This window comes from Bombina bombina, chromosome 4 (assembly GCF_027579735.1).
Source record: "Bombina bombina isolate aBomBom1 chromosome 4, aBomBom1.pri, whole genome shotgun sequence".
Classification (NCBI taxonomy): domain Eukaryota; kingdom Metazoa; phylum Chordata; class Amphibia; order Anura; family Bombinatoridae; genus Bombina; species Bombina bombina.
In genome coordinates, this window is record NC_069502.1 from 253,093,418 (window position 1) to 253,110,917 (window position 17,500).

At 37.7% G+C, this 17,500-nt stretch overlaps 1 protein-coding gene across 1 annotated transcript in view; it reads right to left on the reverse strand.

The window, feature by feature from the left end:
* Nucleotides 1-17,500, reverse strand: part of LOC128657263 (FERM, ARHGEF and pleckstrin domain-containing protein 2) — a 261,529-nt gene that overhangs the window by 129,437 nt on the left and 114,592 nt on the right. Inside the window, exon 10 of the mRNA XM_053711541.1 lies at nucleotides 14,260-14,336. Coding sequence (XP_053567516.1) covers nucleotides 14,260-14,336 — 77 coding nt within the window. The remainder of the gene's footprint in view (nucleotides 1-14,259; nucleotides 14,337-17,500) is intronic.

A 17,500-nucleotide genomic window follows, 5' to 3' on the forward strand; every position in this document is an offset into this window, starting at 1 on the left:
GATCAGGGACGCCCTCTTAATCCACTGTCAGAGTGGCTATATCAATACACATTGTGTGTATACAGTACAAAGACTTGCCCATAGACTCGTGATAGGTTCCTATGCCACACACCCTCATCATACTATCCCATCAGGAGGAAGCTATACTCCCTGACCACTCCCTCTTTTTTATAAATGTAAACATACCACATAATCGTCTCATTTAGCGCTCAAGTGTGATTGTCACTCATATATTCAATCCTGATATCAATACTGAGGGTGTCAAACTGTGTTGCCCTCAGTCATCAAGATCACTATATCGTCAAAAAGGAGTGATAGAATCCCCCCATGACCAAATCTATCCATTCATCGTCACTGCAATCTTGTCTCTGCATGCACCGGATTCGCTAGGGATAAAAACATAACAAACCTTTGTATACGCTATCAGTATGTCAACCTTTCTTAATATAGCCCTTCAAATCATAATCCTAAGGACCCGTTTGGAAAGTTGGACAGAACTTCCTCCGGGAGGTTTTGTTTTTGCAGCCCTGGGAAACAATGTTTTAAACCCACGGTTCTTGTAAAAACTGAAACCAGGCCTTCTGAAAAAAGGCGTAATCTGCCTCCTAACAGAAGAAAATCTGGATCTAGGGTTGCACCTTTATGCTGATTTGTTAGAAGAGGAAGTCTTTTTTATTATTATTGTTTAGCCTTTCTCCAATTAGAATCAGACTTCCAGGAGATTGTGGATGAATAATTTGTCTGTGAAGAGGCAGAAGTATAGATTGTGATACCAAGACTTCAGCCACAAAACTTCACTAGATAAATCTGCTGACACCATATTCTTAGCATTAATTTTAATAATGTCAACAATATCATAACAAAAGCATTGGTTGAACTTCCAACAATGTTGAAAATCTAAAGAATCATGTGAAAATTGCTCATAAATTATCACACCAAGTGGAGGCTACCACACCACAAAGCTAAAAGCTGGTTTGAATAAAAAACCCACTTGTAGAAAAGCTTTTTCATTAAATGACTCATTTTCTAACCATTAAGTCTTTAGAAATAAATATTATCTTCTAAGGAAATAGTTATGCACTTAGTCAAAGTGGAAATTGCACCATCCACCCTTGGAAATTATTCCCAAAACTCTATGTTAAAAAGTCGTTAAAGTGAAAATCCTTTTAAAGTTAGCTGCTGGAATATAAGGGATGCCAGATTTGGACCACTCCTTGGTGATTATTTAAGAGATCATCTCAGGAACTGGAAAAACTTCTGAAGACTTAGTAGTAGGTCTGAAAATCAAATACAAATTTTAACAAGATTAACAGAAGGCTTAGGGTCCTGAACACCCAAGCTGCAAGGAACAAAGACGTTCTAACAAATATAAAAAGGATCATTCTGAATCCTGATTAGAAACTAACTCCTGATCATCAGAAATACATTCACCTTCAGAAGACATATCTGAGGTATCTGATTATGAAACCTTGAGAAGCTGTTTAGCTTATCCCCCTTACTGTATGACTTGCAACCTGCTTGGTGATTACACTGATCTGTCACCATATCTTCATTAATAGTATGTGTCAAATGTCATACAATGTACCCAACAAAAAACATAATTTATGTAAGAACTTACCTGATAAATTAATTTCTTTCATATTAGCAAGAGTCCATGAGCTAGTGACGTATGGGATATACATTCCTACCAGGAGGGGCAAAGTTTCCCAAACCTCAAAATGCCTATAAATACACCCCTCACCACACCCACAATTCAGTTTAACGAATAGCCAAGAAGTGGGGGTGATAAGAAAAAAGTGCGAAAGCATATAAAATAAGGAATTGGAATAATTGTGCTTTATACAAAAAAATCATAACCACCACAAAAAAGGGCGGGCCTCATGGACTCTTGCTAATATGAAAGAAATGAATTTATCAGGTAAGTTCTTACATAAATTATGTTTTCTTTCATGTAATTAGCAAGAGTCCATGAGCTAGTGACGTATGGGATAATGATTACCCAAGATGTGGATCTTTCCACGCAAGAGTCACTAGAGAGGGAGGGATAAAATAAAGACAGCCAATTCCTGCTGAAAATAATCCACACCCAAAATAAAGTTTAATGAAAAACATAAGCAGAAGATTCAAACTGAAACCGCTGCCTGAAGTACTTTTCTACCAAAAACTGCTTCAGAAGAAGAAAATACATCAAAATGGTAGAATTTAGTAAAAGTATGCAAAGAAGACCAAGTTGCTGCTTTGCAAATCTGATCAACCGAAGCTTCATTCCTAAACGCCCAGGAAGTCGAAACTGACCTAGTAGAATGAGCTGTAATCCTCTGAGGCGGAGTTTTACCCGACTCAACATAGGCAAGATGAATTAAAGATTTCAACCAAGATGCCAAAGAAATGGCAGAAGCTCTCTGGCCTTTTCTAGAACCGGAAAAGATGACAAATAGACTAGAAGTCTTTCGGAAAGATTTAGTAGCTTCAACATAATATTTCAAAGCTCTAACAACATCCAAAGAATGCAACGATTTCTCCTTAGAATTCTTAGGATTAGGACATAATGAAGGAACAACAATTTCTCTACTAATGTTGTTGGAATTCACAACTTTAGGTAAAAATTCAAAAGAAGTTCGCAACACCGCCTTATCCTGATGAAAAATCAGAAAAGGAGACTCACAAGAAAGAGCAGATAATTCAGAAACTCTTCTGGCAGAAGAGATGGCCAAAAGGAACAAAACTTTCCAAGAAAGTAATTTAATGTCCAATGAATGCATAGGTTCAAATGGAGGAGCTTGAAGAGCCCCCAGAACCAAATTCAAACTCCAAGGAGGAGAAATTGACTTAATGACAGGTTTTATACGAACCAAAGCTTGTACAAAACAATGAATATCAGGAAGAATAGCAATCTTTCTGTGAAAAAGAACAGAAAGAGCAGAGATTTGTCCTTTCAAGGAACTTGCGGACAAACCCTTATCTAAACCATCCTGAAGAAACTGTAATATTCTCGGTATTCTAAAAGAATGCCAAGAAAAATGATGAGAAAGACACCAAGAAATATAAGTCTTCCAGACTCTATAATATATTTCTCTAGATACAGATTTACGAGCCTGTAACATAGTATTAATCACAGAGAAACCTCTTTGACCAAGAATCAAGCGTTCAATCTCCATACCTTTAAATTTAAGGATTTCAGATCCTGATGGAAAAAAGGACCTTGAGACAGAAGGTCTAGTCTTAACGGAAGAGTCCACGGTTGGCAAGAGGCCATCCGGACAAGATCCACATACCAAAACCTGTGAGGCCATGCCGGAGCTACCAGCAGAACAAACGAGCATTCCTTCAGAATCTTGGAGATTACTCTTGGAAGAAGAACTAGAGGCGGAAAGATATAGGCAGGATGATACTTCCAAGGAAGTGATAATGCATCCACTGCCTCCGCCTGAGGATCCCGGGATCTGGACAGATACCTGGGAAGTTTCTTGTATAGATGAGACGCCATCAGATCTATTTCTGGAAGTTCCCACATTTGAACAATCTGAAGAAATACCTCTGGGTGAAGAGACCATTCGCCCGGATGCAACGTTTGGCGACTGAGATAATCCGCTTCCCAATTGTCTATACCTGGGATATGAACCGCAGAGATTAGACAGGAGCTGGATTCCGCCCAAACCAAAATTCGAGATACTTCTTTCATAGCCAGAGGACTGTGAGTCCCTCCTTGATGATTGATGTATGCCACAGTTGTGACATTGTCTGTCTGAAAACAAATGAACGATTCTCTCTTCAGAAGAGGCCAAAACTGAAGAGCTCTGAAAATTGCACGGAGTTCCAAAATATTGATCGGTAATCTCACCTCCTGAGATTCCCAAACTCCTTGTGCCGTCAGAGATCCCCACACAGCTCCCCAACCTGTGAGACTTGCATCTGTTGAAATTACAGTCCAGGTCGGAAGCACAAAAGAAGCCCCCTGAATTAAACGATGGTGATCTGTCCACCACGTTAGAGAGTGTCGAACAATCGGTTTTAAAGATATTAATTGAGATATCTTTGTGTAATCCTTGCACCATTGATTCAGCATACAGAGCTGAAGAGGTCGCATGTGAAAACGAGCAAAGGGGATCGCGTCCGATGCAGCAGTCATAAGACCTAGAATTTCCATGCATAAGGCTACTGAAGGGAATGATTGTGACTGAAGATTTCGACAAGCTGCAATCAATTTTAGACGTCTCTTGTCTGTTAAAGACAGAGTCATGGATACTGAATCTATCTGGAAACCCAGAAAGGTTACCCTTGTCTGAGGAATCAAAGAACTTTTTGGTAAATTGATCCTCCAACCATGATCTTGAAGAAACAACACAAGTCGATTCGTATGAGATTCTGCTAAATGTAAAGAATGAGCAAGTACCAAGATATCGTCCAAATAAGGAAATACCACAATACCCTGTTCTCTGATTACAGACAGAAGGGCACCGAGAACCTTTGTAAAAATTCTTGGAGCTGTAGCTAGGCCAAACGGTAGAGCCACAAACTGGTAATGCTTGTCCAGAAAAGAGAATCTCAGAAACTGATAATGATCTGGATGAATCGGAATATGCAGATATGCATCCTTTAAATCTATTGTGGACATATAATTCCCTTGCTGAACAAAAGGCAAGATAGTCCTTACAGTTACCATCTTGAACGTTGGTATCCTTACATAACGATTCAATATTTTTAGATCCAGAACTGGTCTGAAGGAATTCTCCTTCTTTGGTACAATGAAGAGATTTGAATAAAACCCCATCCCCTGTTCCGGAATTGGAACTGGCATAATTACTCCAGCCAACTCTAGATCTGAAACACAATTCAGAAATGCTTGAGCTTTCACTGGATTTACTGGGACACGGGAAAGAAAAAATCTCTTTGCAGGAGGTCTCATCTTGAAACCAATTCTGTACCCTTCTGAAACAATGTTCTGAATCCAAAGATTGTGAACAGAATTGATCCAAATTTCTTTGAAAAAACGTAACCTGCCCCCTACCAGCTGAGCTGGAATGAGGGCCGCACCTTCATGTGGACTTAGAAGCAGGCTTTGCCTTTCTAGCAGGCTTGGATTTATTCCAGACTGGAGATGGTTTCCAAACTGAAACTGCTCCTGAGGACGAAGGATCAGGCTTTTGTTCTTTGTTGAAACGAAAGGAACGAAAACGATTATTAGCCCTGTTTTTACCTTTAGATTTTTTATCCTGTGGTAAAAAAGTTCCTTTCCCACCAGTAACAGTTGAGATAATAGAATCCAACTGAGAACCAAATAATTTGTTACCCTGGAAAGAAATGGAAAGTAGAGTTGATTTAGAAGCCATATCAGCATTCCAAGTCTTAAGCCATAAAGCTCTTCTAGCTAAAATAGCTAGAGACATAAACCTGACATCAACTCTAATAATATCAAAAATGGCATCACAGATAAAATTATTAGCATGCTGAAGAAGAATAATAATATCATGAGAATCATGATTAGCTACTTGTTGCGCTAAAGTTTCCAACCAAAAAGTTGAAGCTGCAGCAACATCAGCCAATGATATAGCAGGTCTAAGAAGATTACCTGAACACAGATAAGCTTTTCTTAGAAAGGATTCAATTTTCCTATCTAAAGGATCTTTAAACGAAGTACCATCTGACGTAGGAATTGTAGTACGTTTAGCAAGGGTAGAAATAGCCCCATCAACTTTAGGGATTTTGTCCCAAAATTCTAACCTGTCAGACGGTACAGGATATAATTGCTTAAAAACGTTTAGAAGGAGTAAATGAATGACCCAATTTATCCCATTCTTTGGAAATTACTGCAGAAATAGCATTAGGAACAGGAAAACTTCTGGAATAACCACAGGAGATTTAAACACCTTATCTAAACGTTTAGAATTAGTATCAAGAGGACCAGAATCCTCTATTTCTGAAGCAATTAATACTTCTTTAAGTAAAGAACGAATAAATTCCATTTTAAATAAATATGAAGATTTATTAGCATCAATCTCTGAAACAGAATCCTCTGAACCAGAAGAGTCATCAGAATCAGAATGATGATGTTCATTTAAAAATTCATCTGTAGGGAGAGAAGTTTTAAAAGATTTTTTACGTTTACTAGAAGGAGAAATAACAGACATAGCCTTCTTGATGGATTCAGAAACAAAATCTCTTATGTTATCAGGAACATTCTGCACCTTAGATGTTGAAGGAACTGCAACAGACAATGGTACTTTACTAAAGGAAATATTATTTGCATTAACAAGTTTGTCATGACAATTAATACAAACAACAGCCGGAGGAATAGCTACCAAAAGTTTACAGCAGATACACTTAGCTTTGGTAGATCCAGCACTAGACAGCGATTTTCCTGTAGTATCTTCTGACTCAGATGCAACGTGAGACATCTTGCAATATGTAAGAGAAAAAACAACATATAAAGCAAAATAGATCAAATTCCTTATATGACAGTTTCAGGAATGGGAAAAAATGCCAAAGAACAAGCTTCTAGCAACCAGAAGCAATGAAAAATGAGACTTAAATAATGTGGGACAAAAGCGACGCCCATATTTTTTAGCGCCAATAAGACGCCCACATTATTTGGCGCCTAAATGCTTTTGGCGCCAAAAATGACGCCACATCCGGAACGCCGACATTTTTGGCGCAAAATAACGTCAAAAAAATGACGCAACTTCCGGCGACACGTATGACGCCGGAAACGGAAAAGATTTTTTGCGCCAAAAAAGTCCGCGCCAAGAATGACGCAATAAAATGAAGCATTTTCAGCCCCCGCGAGCCTAACAGCCCACAGGGAAAAAAAGAGTCAAATTTTTGAAGGTAAGAAAAAAATGAATAATTCAAATGCATAATCCCAAATATGAAACTGACTGTCTGAAAAATAAGGAAAGTTGAACATTCTGAGTCAAGGCAAATAAATGTTTGAATACATATATTTAGAACTTTATAAACAAAGTGCCCAACCATAGCTTAGAGTGTCACAGAAAATAAGATTTACTTACCCCAGGACACTCATCTACATGTTTGTAGAAAGCCAAACCAGTACTGAAACGAGAATCAGCAGAGGTAATGGTATATATAAGAGTATATCGTCGATCTGAAAAGGGAGGTAAGAGATGAATCTCTACGACCGATAACAGAGAACCTATGAAATAGACCCCGTAGAAGGAGATCACTGCATTCAAATAGGTAATACTCTCCTCACATCCCTCTGACATTCACTGCACGCTGAGAGGAAAACCGGGCTCCAACTTGCTGCGGAGCGCATATCAACGTAGAATCTAGCACAAACTTACTTCACCACCTCCATCGGAGGCAAAGTTTGTAAAACTGAATTGTGGGTGTGGTGAGGGGTGTATTTATAGGCATTTTGAGGTTTGGGAAACTTTGCCCCTCCTGGTAGGAATGTATATCCCATACGTCACTAGCTCATGGACTCTTGCTAATTACATGAAAGAAAGATCAGCAGCTGACCCATTACTATCAAAAGTGTGTCTCACAATAGCCCAAAGGCAGTAAATGAATAACATCTAATGAATACTGAGTATTTCTGTAACATGATCCCTGGTTATGATGCACAATATGTTAGTTTACCTGCTAATAGCCTGTGGGCTAGTTGCCATGTATAGTGTCTTTACCTACCTTACTAACACCCACTCTACCATGCTTACCCGCTGCCGACATACTGCATCCAGTAGAGAGCCCATCCAATGCTGCGGATGTCATAGCAAAGGATCTATGTACGATACATATTGATGAACCAACAGGAGAAGGTGAAAGGACCCCCCCCCCCGCCACACCTGTGGCTGACTTGTGACTAACTCTTCACTGGGAGTAATTGTGTCACTGCCCAATACGCCAAAGTCTGAGGAGCCCTCTCAATGAAGAATCTGAAGCACCTCAATTCTTTACCTTTCTCCTGTGGAAACATAGATAAGACTAGCATACCAGAGAGGTGGGAGGGTTTAAGTACTATTGGATTTTTTGGAATCTTTGCCTCCTCCTAGTGGACAGGAGTTGAATTGCCAGGAGTGATGACTTGTGGAACGCTCACCACCTTTATGAAAGAAATGAGGGTTATAGAAAACAAAAGGTCAAGTTAGAAATTAAATCAAAGCTTACTTTTTTGGGAGGCCCCTTGCCAATGAGGAAAACCCTTTGAATTGGTGGAGAGCTAACAAAGAAATATCCCACCTTGGTGAAATAAGAAAAGTCCTAATTATGCATCCCAGGCACCTCAACACCATCTGCGGGCCTCTTCTCTGCTGCATAGCTTGCAAAACGAGAGCCAATCTCAGCCAGAAGTAGGTGTTGACATTTTTGCATTTGAATGCAAAGTTTCCGGAAGAGTAAATAACAGAATGTTATAAACAGCGATAGTCTATCTCATTCTAGTTCTAACTCTTTTTGCTCGATTATTAAAATGTGTCTTGCAGCTAAAAAATGAACAGTTGTGTTAATGTAAAGTTTTAGTCTGATGTTTATATTTATAACACTCAGTTTGTGGATTTTATTGTTAATATAGGACAAAAATGGTATTGATTTTTTTAGCCGATTAATCGAAGAAAAAAAAACAATCAGCCAATTAATAGATTATGAAAATAATAGTTAGTTGCAGCCCTAATCGTATGTTTAGTCTGCTAGAAAAAAAAGTATTTGTGCGAGTTTAAGCCACTCTTAATTAAATTGACAAAAGTGGTCTCTAGCTCCCAATAATGAATATCACTTCACCTGAATGGCTGAAAACATTCCAGTTAAAGGGACACTGAGCCCACATTTTTTCTTTCGTGATTCAGATAGAGCATGCAATTTTAAGCTACTTTCTAATTTACTCCTATTATCAAATTCCCTTCATTCTCTTGGTATCTTTATTTGAAATGCAAGAATGTAAGTTTAGATGCCGGCCCATTTTTGGTGAACACACTGTGTTGTTCTTGCTGATTGGTGGATACATTCACCCACCAATAAACAAGTGCTTTCCATGGTCTGAACCAAAAAATTGCTTAGATGCCTTATTTTTCAAATAAAGAAAGCAAGAAAACGAAGAAAAATTGATAATAGGAGTAAATTAGAAAGTTGCTTAAATTTGCATGCTCTATCTGAATCACAAAAGAAAAAATTTGGGTTCAGTGTCCCTTTAATACTGCGAAAATAAATAATTTTGCAAAATGCACTTTAGTTTTTATCTGCCATTGATAACTATATGTAGGAATGTTTTTTGGGGTTTTTTTTGCTGTTGTTTTTATTAAAGGTTTAAAAAATGGGGGTGGAGCCAGCCGTCGAAAAGAGCAGACACACTGAGACAGGGCTCCTGCTACTTTAGTCTCATAAGTCACTTTTAATGATGGTTTAGTGATTACTTTTAACTGGAAATTATGTTATAAGGCTCAGGAGAAGACTGGGAACATCTGGAGACTGATCTAAGAAAACTAATATACTAAACGGTTCAGTGTTGGCCTACTACTAGCCGTTTCAACCCCTACCGGTTGCTTAAGGTCTACCAGTTACCAACGCTGCTGAGGCATCTTTTCTTTCGTGAATATGGAGGACGGACACATACTCATCCATAAGCTACTAATGGATTTCGATCTGCAGATGTCCAAACAATTTGAAGAGTATGTTGAGATACATGCGCATGGAACTGGCCATACCTACGCAGGAGATATTTGTTAAGACTCCAGAGCCGCAGAGGGAAGATACAATAGAACACAACACCTACACGAAGGGAAGTCTGTCTGTCTCCTCACTCAGAAACCTATCAGATGGTCGAGTGCCTCTCATCGTCACCCCGGTTATAGAGCTTACGGTCGACACTGGATAGGAAAATGATGGCCTTTGCGGCTGGACAACCAGCATGATAAAATGGTTAACTGTAAGGAAAACAGAAACAGAGGCGCCACATGTGTAGATCAATCAAAGCTGACAATATCCAAGCAAATGAGATACAGGATACTCACAAACGTGAAGGCACTCTCTTGTGCCTATAGGGGCAGGCTGGTATTTAACAGCAAACCAGCTGGCTGTACCAGGGAATCCCTGTCGAGATGTCCTATAGTTGTCGTGGATATCACAACAGCAACCCTTATCTGGGTCACTTTCAGCAGAATGGAATATAAGTCAAGAGGGGAGGAAGGCTAAACAGCCCTATGGTTACTGGCAAGGGAAATGCCACACAAACACCAGATTTGTAAAAAAATTCCAAGTATTTTATTGTTCCAAAAATAAAAATACCATCAGTGCAACGAATTACAGCTGGGTGTGTTAAAAGGCAAGTCTCCTTGTATATGCAGAGATAATAGCGACGCGTTTCTCAGGGCAGACCCTGTTTCATCAGGCTTGTATACTCTAAGACTGTTTGAATTCCCTTTATATAGGGATCAGTAACCATATGTTTGCAATCAACCCTCCCCTTCCTTCACATAAACCAATCATACCTTTCCTTTACAAAAACTCCAACTTGTTGCTCTAATTAAAAAATTATTATAATTTGTGTTTAGTAGTCAGTTAACTTAAATAATACCCCATGGACTATAACCCTAATATTGTTGACTGTGAAATTAGATCTAAATAATTATGTGTCGATTATGAGATAGTTGCAAATGTATAGGTGTAAACAAACTCCGTGGGTGATCGCTCCTTGACCAATTACAGATAATCTTAAGGAGGCTTGTATCACATAAGGTGTCTGATTGGTTCGTGTGCTACTAGTCTAATGACTACAAGAACCATCATACCTCTGTGTTCTGTACCGGAAATGCCCGGAAAATGTATTGGCGTGATTGTCAATTTCGTGTTGTTTTATATCTGAAAAGGGCTTGTCTAAATAACTACAAGTACCATCATGCCTCTGTGTTCTGTACCGGAACTACCCGGAAAATGTGTTAGCGTGATTGTCAATTTCATATCGTTTTGTTTCTGAAGGGGACTTGTGCCAAATAGTATGTCTGGTTGGTTAGTGTCACACTGCAATGAACCATGGATACCATCCTACTCAAACAAACCACAAGGACCACCATGCCTCCGTGTGTCACATCGAAAACATCCAGAAACAAAACCTCACAATAATCCACCAGCTACTTGTCCAAAGTTCCCCCACGGAAGCATACCCGGAGAACTTATGACGTTCTGCATGAGTTGCATGATGAGCAGATCACGCACACCAATGTGATAGTGGAGGCACCCCAAGAAAACAATTATACATACATATACAGTTATTGACACTGGGAGACTAAATATTCTCTCACATGCTTGCATAGTGTCAATAAATAAACATACCAAACAATAAGTGCTACAAACAACTAGACTATACTCCCCATGTACACCACATTTGACAGATATAACTAAATACTTTCTCAAATTTTTATATAGTGTCAATAAATATATCAAGTGATGAGTATTATAAGTAACTTATCCATTCTCCCTATGTATATTAGATTTGAAATGTTAGATTTAATAGGTGTTATATAATGTACTACATATGTAATAAAGACAAAAAATAAATATGTGAAAGTGAATGATCATATTTTAGACGCTTGTGGCTGATCAAACATTAGTGTATATATTGACCGCTAAAGATAATGTGAGGGTGACTGTAAACTCATAGTGATGTTTTAGACTGCCACATCGTCTAAGCCATTCCTTAATATTGTGATGAAGAATATTAATGTGAATCTTTCTAATGTGTGAATGCCATTAAGATATATAATAATAATAATAAAATGACTATATTACCAAGTAAAAAGTGTGAAAGGTACCAACTATGTGAGTGGAATCTTGTATACGAGGGGTAAAAATATATGTATTATTGTTATAATTGGATATAACTAAGCAACAAGTGGGCTAGAAAAGTCCAGTGCACAAAAACTCCTTACTATTTACATCAATAGGAAATAGAATACAAGGAACATCTTAATAACTGATAATGGATACAAATAATGAAATGTCAAATGATCCACAAATAAGACTGTATTATACAATACTAATCTACAGATATGGTAAAAGTACCCATGGTAGACCTAACACTGTAACACTAAAGCACTATAAAAATAAGTTATAGAAATGCAGCAGAGTCTATAACCTCATTGAGGCCAGTGGGAAATAAACTATTGAATTTGAAGATCCAATAGGTTTCTCTTTGTCTAAGCTTACTGAACCTGTTATACAGATTATTTTTTTGGAATACATTCTATTGGAGTAATTTTAAATGAACATTTACCAGATATATATTTCTCACAAATATGGCGGGATACACTATGGTACTTGTAGTTATTTAGACAAGCCCTTTTCAGATATAAAACAACACGAAATTGACAATCACGCCAATACATTTTCCAGGCATTTCCGGTACAGAACACAGAGGTATGATGGTTCTTGTAGTCATTAGACTAGTAGCACACGAACCAATCAGACACCTTATGTGATACAAGCCTCCTTAAGATTATCTGTAATTGGTCAAGGAGCGATCACCCACGGAGTTTGTTTACACCTATACATTTGCAACTATCTCATAATCGACACATAATTATTTAGATCTAATTTCACAGTCAACAATATTAGGGTTATAGTCCATGGGGTATTATTTAAGTTAACTGACTACTAAACACAAATTATAATAATCTTTTAATTAGAGCAACAAGTGGGAGTTTTTGGAAAGGAAAGGTATGATTGGTTTATGTGAAGGAAGGGGAGGGTTGATTGCAAACATATGGTTACTGATCCCTATATAAAGGGAATTCAAACAGTCTTAGAGTATACAAGCCTGATGAAACAGGGTCTTCCCTGAGAAACGCGTCGCTATTATCTCTGCATATACAAGGAGACTTGCCTTTTAACACACCCAGCTGTAATTCGTTGCACTGATGGTATTTTTATTTTTGGAACAATAAAATACTTGGAATTTTTTTACAAATCTGGTGTTTGTGTGGCATTTCCCTTGCCAGTAACCATAGGGCTGTTTAGCCTTCCTCCCCTCTTGACTTATATTCCATTCTGCTGAAAGTGACCCAGATAAGGGTTGCTGTTGTGATATCCACAACAACTATAGGACATCTCGACGGGGATTCCCTGGTACAGCCAGCTGGTTTGCTGTTAAAAACCAGCCTGCCCCTATAGGCACAAGAGAGTGCCTTCACGTTTGTGAGTATCCTGTATCTCATTTGCTTGGATATTGCCAGCTTTGATTGATCTACACATGTGGCGCCTCTGTTTCTGTTTTCCTTACAGTTAACCATTTTTTGAAGCTACACCATCGTTTGGGTGAAGACCGAGAGCTGCCTTTCCTATTTCTGGATTTTGTTGGACTTCATTTGAACTTTTCTATTACCAGATTGACCACTTGTTATTTAAATGTTATGTTAAAAGGGTTGAATGTACCTACTATGATTTATATCTTGTGTTTAGAGATACTATGTATACACTCAGTATGCACCAATGTAACTATGCATGCTTGTATACTGTTTATGAATGTTTGCATGCACTATTTTTTTATGCAATGTATATCCTATGCAGTCCTATTCTAGGCTACCACTCCCACTTACTAGTTCCACATTGTCGTTTGCTATACCCTCCTACAGACAGGCAGAATGGTAGACTCAGCTATTTACTTTATTGGCACAGTGTTTACATTGTTTCAAAGACTCCCAGAATGTATGCTCAGAGTTTTTACCGCTCTACTCTCCTATTGTGTTTATACTCTAAGCATGTATGTCATATCACAATGTTATTATTGCTTATTAGCGATTCAAAAATGAGTAAACAGTGTGCAGATTTTTTTTCTCACATGTGCCAGAATAAAATTCATTCACATGCATTACGTCAAACTTTTGGGTTGTCTTAGTTTATTATTTTAGAATTGCATAAGGAATATATAAAAATATTTAAAGGGACAATAAATTAATTGTGATACATTCTAGTTCCCTCAGATTTGCAGCACCTGTATAGTGGATGAGAAAGGATCAACTCAGTCTGTTATAACAAAATATTGATAGTTTCAGTCACTAATAAATATATATATATATATATATATATATATTGTATTACTTTTACTCATTCAAATTATGTTACTATTAGAAATTACATATCTGATTTGTATATCTATTCAAGCTATTTAACAAATGTCATAAAATACCATAAAGTAAATTTGTATGAGCAGCTATTGATTGCAAATATCTTGGAACATTTTGAATAGTGCAAGTCAACAACTCGAATCATATTAAGTAGGTGAATATCATCTCTCTAGCATGGAGCTGTACTCACCTGGCAGCCACTCCTATAGTTGTCTGTGCAGAATAGATTGTAAAGCAGTGTGGGACAGAGCTTTGACTATCCTCTGCCTATGGTGAACCCAGAGATAGAAAGGCAAAAGGGTGAGCACTGACAGAACAAAGGCAGGGGAATCACAACTGTACACAACTCAGACAGGGTCACATATAGGAGAAACTAAATGGAAAATAATCAACACAGAGCACAGATCTATAACCCTAAAACACTAAGTGGTAAAGTCCTACAACCTAAAAATACTCACTGGCGGATCTAACACCATCAACTGAAGATATAGAGAAAGCGAAAAAATACACAAATTATTAGACAGAAAAAAAAATAATAATCAGAGACAAACAGAACAAAGGGGAAAAAAAGTCTGGAATGGATATTTTTATCTAGAGCAATTCATTTTCCTATCCTATGAGACAGCATATGATACAAGGATTATTACACCACAAAGTGGAATCCTTTCCATCTGTGTGAGTTATAAACAGAGCATGGACACCTTGGATCTTGACATTAAACAACAGGCATTCATGTGTGGCTAGTTGAGTTATTTAAAAAAAAAAAAAAAAAAAAGTTCAGTATTTCAGAGTCATGTCCTTCCATCTTTCTCTCTGATAGGCATTACTTTTAGTTCTTCCAGAGATAGCTGTGATGAGATTTGCAAGGGAAATACATGTACAAACAAAGAAAAATAGTCCTTGAAATTAAAGGTGTTTGTGAAATATCTTGTAGTAGGATAAGCCCAATTATTTTATTGTTTACACCAATACTATGTCTATCAATTTATGGTCAGCAGGCCAGATTCTCTGCAGAATGCTGATTTGTGCAAGTTAATGTATTTGCTACAGATTCAACCTTACCAGTTTCATCCCAATGTCAAAGGTGACCTGTTTTGCTTTCAATGTTACTGTGCATTCACGCAGCCTGCTTCCTCTGCCAGTGCAACTTACTTCACATTCACTTGGTATACGTGTTAATGGTAAAAGAAAATGACAGACACCTTGTGACCACACTTTTACTTTAAATCACAGTATCATTGCATCTTGCTGCAGAGTGAGTGCACACACAAACCTTATCAAGCTAATATCATCAGATGTTTACATTACAGAGCCCAACACATCCTGAGAGCCAGAGAGTAACATCTCCTAAAATTAAACTAAGGCTCTTAGGTTTTAGGATTATTCAACATCATCTATACACACATGCTCCTTCATGTGATCTAAAAAGTGTGTGTCTGACTTCTCAATATTCAGTATCAGTTTAATGGTAAATTACAAAAAAAAAAAAAATCCACCCCTGCCATGTAAAAATGTAACCATGGGTGTCCATCATTAGGCCCAAAGGCAACCTTTCAGCCCTTCATTGGTTTTAATGTGCTTTCATTAACCAGTGTATAGATTATAAACATATTAATACAGTGTGTGTGTGTATGTATAAAAAAATATAAATTGTGAGGTGGATGGTGAGATCCAACACTTTTTTTCTGTAAGTCTTGACCCCTGGTCCTGGTGGGACCATGGGACCCAGGCAGCACTTAAAAGGGGCAGCACATGGGAGAATTTTGTTGTCGTACATAACATAAATATCTATTTTGCCTTTAGGATGCAGTGCAATGGTGGGGTTTAGACTGTAGTGCAGAGCTTTCCAAACTTTTCATGTTGGTGACACACTTTTTAGACCTACATCATTTCGCGACACGGTAATTCAGTTGTACTAGCAAACAGGAGGTTAAACTAACTTGTTTTAAGAGATATGGACACATACATAAATGATATAATAACAAAATGTATTTACAAGTAACAGTAAGTATGTGCAAGAATTAAAAAAAAAGTTTAATATCACTAATAGCTACTTACTATTTTAATGGGATGTATGAGGTTGATGGGATGAACAGTTTCGGAATATTTGGTGGAATATTAGATAAAGACACTCGCATTTCATCATCAAGCATTTTTAAGCTTCCACTTCCTATCCATATATCAAGAACAGGAGCAGCAATGCACTACTGGGAGCTAGTTGCAAAAAAATCCCACTGACTTCTGCTCAGCGTTTAAGCTGCCACCCTCAGAGCTCTGTGAGTCCGACTGACTACTGCCCGGGCTGCAAACACACTGCTGTCCCACTCACTGGCTACACGTGCAGTCACAAGCCAATGTGTCGCCAATGGTAATACTTTCAGTTCCCACTGAGCTGTGCCAATTGGTTAAGATGATCTGTGACCCACTAGGTATCAATCACGTGTCAACCATGTGATATCTGTGTAGCAGGCAGGTGGAAAGTCAGAAACCAAAAAACTATTTAAAAAAAAAAAATTAAATTTAAAAAAATTTGTGCTGAAGCAGGGACACACCTACACACTGCTGCCGACACACAAGTGTGTCCCGACACACAGTTTGGAAAGCACTGCTGTAGTGGAAAGAGTTTGGGGAGTTATTTTATTCTTGGAATCAGGCACCACAAAATATGTACAATTCCTTGAACCAGACCTGCTTATACAGCCAAGAAGAAAGCAGTACAATACAGAGATATTCAGGAATGAGTTCCCTAAATAAAAGAAGATACTTTTGTAGGATGTGATAACGTCTTTATACTTTGTGATATAAATGGATGTATATTTAAGTACAAAACAAAACAAGTACAATCAAATGAAAACAAAAACATTAATACAGATCTTGGAGGCTGGATAAGGAAAATATATAACAGTGGTGAAGTTGTAAAAATGTTTAACCTAAAAGAACAGACATGAGACACAAAATATGTTTGATTTGTGGAAATAAAGCTAAGAGGCTGCTTTCTAGAGCAGATTTGTAGATGTTGCTTGGTAGACCATGCTGGTCTGATCATCGTGTTGTAGACTTAAAGGGACAGTAAAGTCAAAATTAAACTAATTATTTGGATAGAGAATGTCATTTTAAACAACATTTTTTGATTTACTATTAGCAGTTTTTCTTAGTTCTCTTGGTATCCTTTGTTAAAGAGTAAACCTAGGTGAGCTCAGGAACGTGCAATATCTTAAGCCATCTAGCAGCAGTATTTTGCAATAATGCTTATAATAATGTTATACATAGTTGCAAATACTACTGTCATAGACTGTTAAAGACACGTACACGCTCCTGAGCTCTAAAACAAAGCAATTTTGATAATAGAAGTAAATGAAATATTTGTTTAAAATTGAAAGCTCTATCTGAAACATCAAAAATCAGGGGTTTCATGTCCCTTCAAGTGCATG